The following is a 10,536-nucleotide window of genomic DNA, read 5'->3' on the forward strand; positions in this document are numbered from 1 at the left end:
GTACAATGTTCGGATTTGGTGAGAAGAAGGTACTAATATCCTATGTGCCTAATAAAAAGAACAAAAAAGTTGTTCTACTTCTGTCAACATTACACAATGACAATAAGATCGATGAAACTACCGGTGCTGCTCAAAAACCAGAAATCATAACTTATTATAACGGGACTAAAGGAGGAGTCGATGTCGTTGATCAAATGAAAGAAGAATATTCCGTAGGTAGAATGACTCGTAGATGGCCAATGCGATTATTTTTCTCAATTTTAAACATTGCAGGCATAAATAGTCAAATAATATATAAAGAAAATACTGGCCAATTATTATTACGTTCAACATTTCTGAAAGAAATTGCCATGGCTATGATTAGACCACATATCGTTAGACGATCCGGCGTGATTACTTTACAGGAGGATCTGAGGAACCAAATCGCTCGATTTGTGCCACCGGAACATCAAAATATACCCTCAGTTCGAGAAGGAATATGCGTAGTATGTCCATCGAAGAAAAATAGAAGGACAAAAAAAGGGTGCAATAGATGTGCAAAATTACTGTGCAATGAGCATTGCATATATATGTGCCAGCATTGTTTTGATGAAATACATGCTGTAAATGAGGAAAACGAATGATTTAGATCTTAAGTTCTATTTTTATATTTTTTATTTAAATAATAATGAGGAAGTTCCAAAAATACTAAAATAATTACCTAAGATTTTCCAAAGCATTGTTTTCTAATTTCTAATTAAAAAAGTTTAATAAATGATTCTTGTTCTTATAGTTGGTGTTTTATTTTATCTTTAAAACATAATTACAAATGCATATGATTCATATTAACAAAAAAAAAACGTATTAAGTACGGGCGGCAAAATGCTCCCTACGCGATCACTCGCGTTTCACGAGAAGGCGCGACTACTCTAGGGTTAAAGGCCGGCAACGCACCCGCAAGCCCCCTGGTGTTGCAGATGTCCATGGGCGGTGGTAGTCACTTTCCATCAGGTGAGCCTCCTGCTCGTTTGCCACCTATGCCATAAAAAAAAAAAAACATAGTCAACTACGACGAAACAAATTTGTCAGATGACCCTGGGCGACCAAAAGTCATTGTTCGGCGCGGATGTAAGTATCCAGAAAGGGTCCGGAATTTTTCAAAAGGGTGTACGTCTTTGATGATTACATTCAACCTATCTTTACGATACTTAGATACAAAATGGCCCCAAACTCCACTCATTTGACCCAACCACTAGATGTGGCTTTCTTCCGACCTATGAAACAGACATGGCGGAGTATTTTGCAGAAGTGGAAAGAAACTGATGGCCGGAATTTAAGCTCCATTCCTAAGGGATGTTTTCCTCGCCTTTTGAAGCTATTGATCATTCAGCTTAATATTAATGCTAAATCCAATATACGTTCTGGTTTTAAAAAAACTGGTATTGTTCCCTTAAATAGCGAAGAAGTCATAGCTCACCTTCCAAATGCCGAAATAGATGGGACTGCCCAAGATGCTGTGAATGAGTCATTTGTGAAGTATTTAAAAGAAATGTGTTATGGAACTTTGGATATTACTGAACCAAAGAAGAAAAGGAAATTAAATGTAGTAGCTGGTAGAAGTGTGTGTCCGGATGAATTAAATAATGAAAATAGACCCGAAGAAGATGAGCAACAAACTACAAACAATATTGTATCAATGCAGAAAAAAAAGGATTAGGAAAAAAATCCAAACCGCAATCTTCAAACAGTCACGTTATTGAAAAATTTATTCCTTTGTCCCTAAATACACAAGTACCTCTGAATCCATCAATCAGTAGTGCTAGCACTTCCACCATGAATGTGATTCATGACATGAAACCATGAAACTGTTTTCCATCCCATTCAATTTTCTTCCTGATTGCCATTTCATCTATAATAAGACAACAATATAATGGTTCTTCTGATTTGTCTGCAACTAATTTCAAAGCTTAAGTGATTCCATGGTAAATCCTGGCGCGCCATTTATAGATTTATACCACTTTTGAATCGTGTGAGGATGTGGTAAACTCAAATCAAAAACTTTTCTAACGTAGTTATATGCTTTGCTTGAATAATAATGCAATGTTAGTGCAAAACTCCAAAGTGCTGGTGAATATTTTGATGTACTGACTAAATTTGCGTTCGCTTTTAAAATGCACCAATTACTGATTTCTGTAAAAAATGTGATAATTTTAAAATAAAAATAGAAGCTGAAGAATCATCTGTCAAAAAGGATGAACTTGATTCTCAAAGGAAACTACATCTCTTAAAGGCTAAATCTGCAAGAAATAATTGCAGATGATTCTGATTTAACAGTTATAGTATTTGATCTCATGAAAACTTTACCTACTCCTGTTATTTCTACAGGAATTTGCTATTATAAAAGACGGGTTTGGACTTACTGCCTGGGAATTCATAATGCTAATAATGATGAAGTAACCATGTATGTGTGGGATGAAACTATAGCTTCCAGGGGTCCTCAGGAGATTGGTTCCTGCTTATTGCGTTTTGTCAAAGAGAAAGTCAAGACTATAAAGTTACTTATGTACTCAGACCAGAGCGGTGGTCAATTTGCCAGTATGGTCTCTTTGCCAGTATATTGTTGGCCATCCAGATAACACAGTAGATAACATAGACCATAAGTTCTATGTCAGGGGGCACTCATACTTAGCATGTGACCAAGATTTTGGATTAGTGGAGAAAAAATAATTTACTTACCGGATGACTGGAATACTGTTATTAAGGCAGCTAGGGACAGGAACCCATTTGACGTCATAAAAATGACAAAAGATGACTTTATTTCAACAAAAAAGCTGGAGAATAACATTAGCGACAGGAAGATTACTGCTGAAAAATCAAAGGTACAGTGGCTCAGCATGCAGTAGCTCCTGTTTAATAAAATGCATCCATTTAAATTATTTTTTAAATATTCTAATAATGAAGATGTTTTATTTGAAAATGTAGATTTAAGGTAGAGGGGCTCTACGGATTTGACTGGTATTAAGCTGAATCCTTTATACCCTGACGGAAAACCCATAAGTTGTGAGAAAAAAAAGGACTTATTAGATCTTTTGCCTTTTATACCTACAGTGCATCACAGCTTTTATACCAGTATCAAAGATAATGTGTCGGTAAGAAATGTCATAGATGTTGAGGATAACATTGATAGTGACTAAGAATACCTTTATTTTTATTGCTGTTGATGTTGCTTTTTTTAGTGTTTCTTAATAAACAATTGGCCTATAACAACCATTTTTTTTTTCTAACATTTTGCCAATAACCTACTGCCAAAGTGGCCTTATCTGTGTATAAAATGTAGAAAAATAGCAAAAAGCTATTTTCTCACTATTAAAATCATAATTTGGTGCATTAATAGGTAAATAAAACATAAAAGTAATAAAAAGTATGTATTCTTAAGAGTACTAGTTGATTAAAAAATTACTGTTTCTATTTTCTATGATACTCAAAAAGCTTGTCCATTGAATTGGGCAACTATGGTTCTCATGGTCTCATTTTATTTTCATTTGGATTTTCGTTTTTGACAATGCCACCAATCAGACGTACAAACTTAGGCTGCAGAACTCGAAATACGGCAAGTCAAAATGTTAGATAAATATGGCAATACATATTATATTAATATTAAGTTGGTACGATTGTTTAAGTTTTTTATGTTGTGTAACGGTTGGCTATATTGTTTTTTTTTGTTCTTCTTCTCTTCATGTTCAAAGTGTACGCTGTGTCGGGTATGATTATAAGTCTAATTAATTAAAATAAGCGATGCTCGATATACATCGATGCATCGAAAACATCGGTGTTTACCATTTAATGTATCGAATCCATTCGATACATCGTTAATAGTCGATGTTTTACGATACATCGATGTATTTTATTCAATACATCGAATGACCACCACATACCTATATTTATACGTGATCTGTAATAGTCATTGAAAATTGAATTTTCATTATTTACCATAAGAAAAGAATATTTCGTAATAACAAATTGCACAGATGAGACTGTAAATGGCTTTATTCCTTTGCTTGCCAGTGAATGAAAATGTGGAAAAGAAAATATGTCTATGATTCTATGGTCGATTACTGCTATTACTGGTAATGTTGGACATCCACTTTATCGCCGCCGATTCATTGATGACAGTGTAAAGTCAGCAATAGTCAAAGTTAATCGACAGGACATTGAAGTTAATAATCGTTGGTTTATTCCGTTTTCGCAAAACCAAGACCAAGAACAAGACCGCGTATTTTTAGCAAGACCAAGACCAAGACTGACCGTGCAAGACTTGAGCAAGAACAAGACATAGCCTGCAAGACTCTTACGTCTTGCAGCTAGGACTTAGCGCTATTTCACGGAATAGTTAGGTGTAACAGTTCGGTGTATAGGTACGCTTAGGAATTTTAGACGAGTGGGACGACGACTGAGACGCAAAAAACTGTATCAAATAATATGAAAAACTGGACCTATGCGCATTACGACTAATACCATAAACATACCTACATAGCGAATAAAAAAATATGCATTAAAATCAAACTGAGTGCATGCATAGTTATGTTTTAATCATCGGCACTTTGATAATGCGGCATCAAAGGTTTTTTACTTACTTCTGAAATAAATTTGCCGTTTTTCGGAAGTACATGGTTATGATACTCGCGCCGGCGGCTTCTTTTGAAATCATATACAACAATCTTTGCCGCCGCGCCGAAATCACAACATTTGACACTATTTTACGGCCACCCCAGGGCGTAGGTATACTCATGTAAAATAATTTCGAATTTTAAGAGTACCTACAGGTGTTCCAAAGAATAAATAAGTTTCAGAGTGCTTAGAATGAAAATGAATACATTACAACAGTATTTCCCAAAGTGTGTGTCGCGCTCGCGACCCACTGGTGGGTCGCGGGTAGATTTTAGATGGGTCCTGAAACTATAGGACGATTGTCGTACTCGTTCAATTGTCATTTTACTCGTTCGTTCGTCGTCGTGGGTGCGCGCGGGACGGGGTCGGGGCATTCGAACGCAAACGTAATTACGAGTCACGCGTCAGTTGAGTACTCACGAGTCGCGCGATCAATTGCCTTATCGTCTGTCGTCCGGCACTTGCGGCACTGTTTGCCTTCGAGTGTTGTGTCGTGCGTGCATTTATAATCTTTTTAATATTAAATAATGCACAAGTGGTTGAAACGAATATCAAAAATTACGCCGCCGCAGGCGGATGATGTTCAAAGTTATGAAAAAATAGATGACGATAAAAGTGACATTGAGCCTGACCTACTAGCTCCCTCAACGAGTTCACATGAAACGAAACGGAGAAAAGTTTTCACTGAGAAAAGATTCACGTGGAACCAAGACACAATGTATCCACGTCCTCAATGCGTAATTTGCTACGAACTATTAGCGAACGAAAGTATGGGTCCTAATAAGTTGACACGTCACCTGTAAACGAAACATTCTCATTTAAAAAATAAGCCATTGGATTTTTTTCAACGAAAATTATTGGAAATAAAATCTTCGAAAAATATTGTTTCACGTTTCATAAATATTTATGAAAATGCTACTTATACCTCGTATCTCATTAGCTTGAGAATTGCCAAATCTGGTAAACCGCACACGATTGGGGAAAATTTAGTGTTGCCATCGATTAAAGATGCTGTTGGAGCGATGTTTGGAGGAAAGGAATTAAAAGAAATCGAACGTATACCACTTTCCAATATTACTGTTGCTCGATGAATTGACGAGATGTCCGAATGGGCAGAGAAAGAGTTAATCCGTAGGGTAGCAGGTAGTAAATATTTTTCGTTGCAACTGGACGAGTCTACCGATTTACAAAGCCTATCTCAGCTACTTGTTTTCGTACGTTACATATGGCAAAAGAACACGAATGAGGATATCTTGTTCTGCAAACCAATTATTCGTGGAACGGCCGAAGAAATTTTCAAAGAAATTGATTCTTATACAAAAGAAAAAGGTTTGGAATGGAATAACTGTGTCGGTATATGCACTGATGGAGTTCGAGCTATGTGCGGCAAAAATAGCAGTGGTCACGAGGATTCTTGAACGAAGTCCCAGTGCTTCGTGGACACATTGTAGCCTTCATAGAGAAGCACTGGTTTCCAAAGCAGTGCCTGATGATTTCAAAACAGTATTAAATACCGCTGTTGAAATTGTAAATTATATCAAAGCAAGACCCTTACAATCACGTTTTAATTCAAAAGCTGTGTGAAGAAATGGGTAGTCTCCATAAATCTCTTCTTCTGCATACAGAGGTACGTTGGCTATCCAGAGGAAAAGTGTTAACAAGATTAGTGGAATTACGCAATGATATCACAGTTTACCTGCAAGAAAAAAAAGAATATCTTGAATCTCTCCTGAACGAAGAATTCGTCCTCAAACTCACATACTTGGCGGACATTTTCTCAAAATTAAACGAACTCAATTTTTTATCTGCAAGGATCAAACGGATCCGATATTTTTGCAGTGCACGATAAAATTCGAGCGTTCATGAAAAAAATTATATTGTGGCTGAGATGTATCGAGGAAGGCAAGTAGAATTGTTTCAAAACATTTGAAACTTTTATTATAGAAAACGAAGTACAGCCAGGTGTCAATGTAGTGTCTGCGATTTTCACTCATTTAACACAGTTGAAAAATAACTTTGATGCCTACTTCGGGGAAGAGATGAGGAAGTTCGACACGAAGAACTGGATTTGTAACCCATTTTAAGACAACATACCAACTGAAATGTCAACAAAAGCCAGTGAAGAGCTTATCGATTTATCAGAAGATACCACACTGAAAAATACTTTTAATCGCAAGCAATTGACGAAATCCTTGCCTGTTTGACGAAGCAATGAAAGTCCTTCTCCCCTTCACTACCTCATATTTATGTGAAGTGGGTTTTCAGCCTTGGTTAACATAAAAACTAAATACCGAAATAGATTGAACGTATCGAACTCATTACGATTAAAAGTGACTAAAATCGATGTCGACGCTAAAGCTGTAATGGAAAAAAAATAGAAAACAAATGCGTCCCTCTCATTCTCATTGAAATATCATGTCAAATAATTTTATTAATTAAAAAAAAATATTACAATTGGAAGTTTTTATTTTTTCTTAATTGAAATGGGTGTGGTGACGAATTTTAGAAAAGGCCCAAGTCCAGCAGTGAACGTCAGTAGGCTGATGATGATGGTATGGTGGTGAACTTACGATAAGAATAAACGCGTAAATGCTGCGGCAGCAACATACCGCTGCTTTTTTGTCTTCATGATACAAGGTGGGCCGCGATCTTTAAACTTTCTTGTAGATGGGTCTCGGTCCCGAGAAGTTTGGGAAACACTGCATTATAATGATCACGCAAGTAGTACTATGATTACGATAAAATGGTAAGGATAGGTAGTATAATCCCCGCAAATTGCTAATGCGCCTGGCCGCCGTTTTGATGACGTAATCTCGTGACAATGAACACTCAGTACCGTTAGCAACACCGGCCGGCAAGTACGCGTATCGAGTTGTGAATTGTGACAACGTACATTTTTATTATTGTTTTTTCTTGTTACCTTGTTTTGTTTGCTGCTATTTTTGTTAAGTTTTATAATGTTAGAGATAAAATGAGTAGGAAAATACTTCCCAGTCGTGCTCGTGAAATTGTTATTAAAGTGGACGATTATTTTGAAAAAGAGAAGGAGGAATCTAAGGTACTACTTCAAAATGTAACTTGATCCCTCAAAAATGCATCTGACACTAGTGATGACGTAGTTATGCCGAAGTCAATTCTAGTTGTTCTATATATATTCTAATTTTAAAACATTTACAACATACAACTAAGGTCACACAGCGTGTATTGAGCGCTACAGGGATAGCAAAAAATACAGTGACAAAATTAAGGCCCCAAAACAAAAATAGCTACGGCTAGCGGCAGTAAAATTAAAACGCCGATTAAAAAAAAAGTGGCAAAAAAGAATTTTTGGACGGATTTGCGCTATCAGCATTGAGAAATATTATTAATTCAATGTACACAGTCCGCAAAGAAAAACCCACTATGCGCAAAATTATGGCTATACTGTCAAAAGCTGTTGGCAGTCTGCTAGGGATGTTGGAGTGAGAAAGAACGATAGCCCTGGTCGCCGCTGGACAATCGTTCACGCTGGAAATGAGTTAGGATTTGTGGATAACGCACTTTTAATGTTTAAATGAAATACAAAAACCGGTGATTATCGCGATCAAATGAATGATAAAAATTTTACAAAATGGTTTAAGGAAAAAACTAATACCCATCATACCCCCTAACAGTATTATTGTGATGGACAATGCCCCCTACCACAGTAAAGAGGACGAGAAAACTCCCAAGATGAGTGCAAGAAAACATGTGATGGTTGAGTGGCTCCAAGCACGTAATATTGAGTTACCCGAACACTACACGAAACCGGAACTGTATTTGTTAATAAAAGGACACAAACCGCCGAAAAAATATACCGTAGATAAATTAATTACTGACCATGGCCACGAAATAGTAAGACTGCCACCCTATAACTGCGACCTCAATCCCATTGAGTATATCTGGATCCTCGTAAAACAAAGAGTTTCTGACAAGAATGTAGAACAGTTGGAGAGTAAGGTAGAACAATTAACTTTGGAGGCTTTGCAGACAATTACTCCTGCTGATTGGAAAAAAGAGTTAAATCACGTGAAGAGGCTTGAAGAAGAATACTGGCGTAAAGATAGATTGGTAGACGAATTATTCATCATCAACACTGGAGATGACAGTGAATCAGTGACAACAGACTCGCGAACCGATTCTGAATCTGATTTAGATTATATGAGTGGAGTTGAAGAGTTACGTTAGGTTAGATTTTAAGAGATTAAGATATATTTTAGATTTTAAGGCCCATAAACGTTGAAAATTATTGAAACATTTGGTTTTATTTTAAAAGTTCCATACAATTATTATATAAAGGGTGTCTCAGTAAAAGTGCACATTTTAACGTAGGTACTGGTCGATCTGATCATTTGACGAAGTGCGAGCGGTTTCAGCGTATCTTACCCTAGTTTTGTAATTAGTTTTCACAATCATGATTTTTTTTCGAATAGCGTTCCATTTTTAATATTTTGAATAAGTGCTGCCACCAAGTTACAAGAAAAAAATATCCAAATTTAAAAGTGCACTCTTACTGAGACAGCCTTTATTTAACCCAATATTATTGAAAACATAAATCATTCAAAAAATAATATTTATATACAATTGGGAAGATTTTTGCCATTTTTTCCCGCTAAGTGTCGCGATTCTTATGATCTAGGTATGCATATCTGTGCAAACTGCAAAGTTTTGTTTGGTTGAATTCAGTTTTATTTTAGATCTCTTTTTGAAGCTTTTAATTTTAAAAAAATGTTTAAAATAACGAAGTGTGCTGTGTTATGATGCAAAGAAAATGGTAACCATTTGTTCCCGAAAGATAAAACTAGGAAGAGGTTGTGGGCCAAAGCAATAAAACGGCCAGAATTGGCCAAAGTTGAATCTTCATATTTACTATTATGTGGACATCATTTTACAGATAATGATTATAAAACTGTGAAATCGTCTACAGGTGAATTGGTATATTCTTATATTTTGCCTTTTTTCAAATTTTTCACAAATATAATATGCAACATTCTTGTGTAAATTGCAGGATTCGAATTAAAGCGCCGAAATCTAATGGAAAATGCGATTCCATCTGTTTTCTCTTGGTCAAAGTTTCCACCACCTTACGCAGCTGCTAGAGAGGAGAGACTGCGAAACAGAAACCTGAAAAAACAATTATTTGCACCAAATTTCTTAAGTTTTAATAATACCGAAAGTCTAGACAGTGAAATTTTAAACATAAATGAACAGCAATCTGCAAGTAACAACAATACCATAGTTCTAAATAATAACAATAAATTAACTCAAACCTCTATTCTGATGAGATTATTTTCTACCGAAGAACTAATTTTTGATGACACATCGGTAAAGTTTTATACTGGGCTAGAAACATACAAAAAATTTAAATTTGTTTTGAATACTTTATATGGCCTACAAATAATAATAAATCAGGAAATGTAATATCTCTTAGTGTCGAAGACCAGTTTTTACTAACAATAATGAAATTGAGGTGTAATTATTGTAATTTTGAACTATCAAAAATATTTGGTATCAGTCAAAGTGTAGTTATCTAATGTTTTTATAACCTGGGTAAATTTTATGTATGATACTTGGTCATTAATTGACATATGGCCTACCCAGGAGTTGGTACGATATTATACTCCAGAAAATTTTGAGAATTTTGAAAATACAAGAATAATCATTGATTCTACAGAAGTGCCAATATGTAAACCAAGTAATCCATTATCACAACAGGCCACATTTAGTAATTATAAAAACAAAAATACAATTAAATTTCTGATTGGTGCTACTCCGGGTGGTCTAATTTCTTATTGTTCGGATGGTTTTGGTGGTGCAACAAGTGATCGCCAGTTAATTGAAAGATTATTATTAACTGAGATCTGTCAGGCG

At 35.7% G+C, this 10,536-nt stretch overlaps 1 protein-coding gene across 1 annotated transcript; it reads left to right on the top strand.

Moving 5' to 3' along the window:
• The first annotated feature begins 8,310 nt into the window (after positions 1-8,310).
• On the top strand, positions 8,311-8,853 carry LOC124537763. The gene has a single exon (XM_047114651.1). It carries the CDS (start codon positions 8,311-8,313, stop codon positions 8,851-8,853), a length of 543 nt encoding a protein of 180 aa, XP_046970607.1.
• Positions 8,854-10,536: the final 1,683 nt, after the last annotated feature.

The sequence above is a fragment of the Vanessa cardui genome, chromosome 19 (assembly GCF_905220365.1).
Source record: "Vanessa cardui chromosome 19, ilVanCard2.1, whole genome shotgun sequence".
NCBI classification, from domain to species: Eukaryota; Metazoa; Arthropoda; class Insecta; order Lepidoptera; family Nymphalidae; genus Vanessa; species Vanessa cardui.

What these genes read in the sequence shown, in the direction of transcription:
- LOC124537763 (XM_047114651.1), top strand. Translation starts at nt 8,311, where the DNA reads ATGGACAATGCCCCCTACCACAGTAAAGAGGACGAGAAAACTCCCAAG.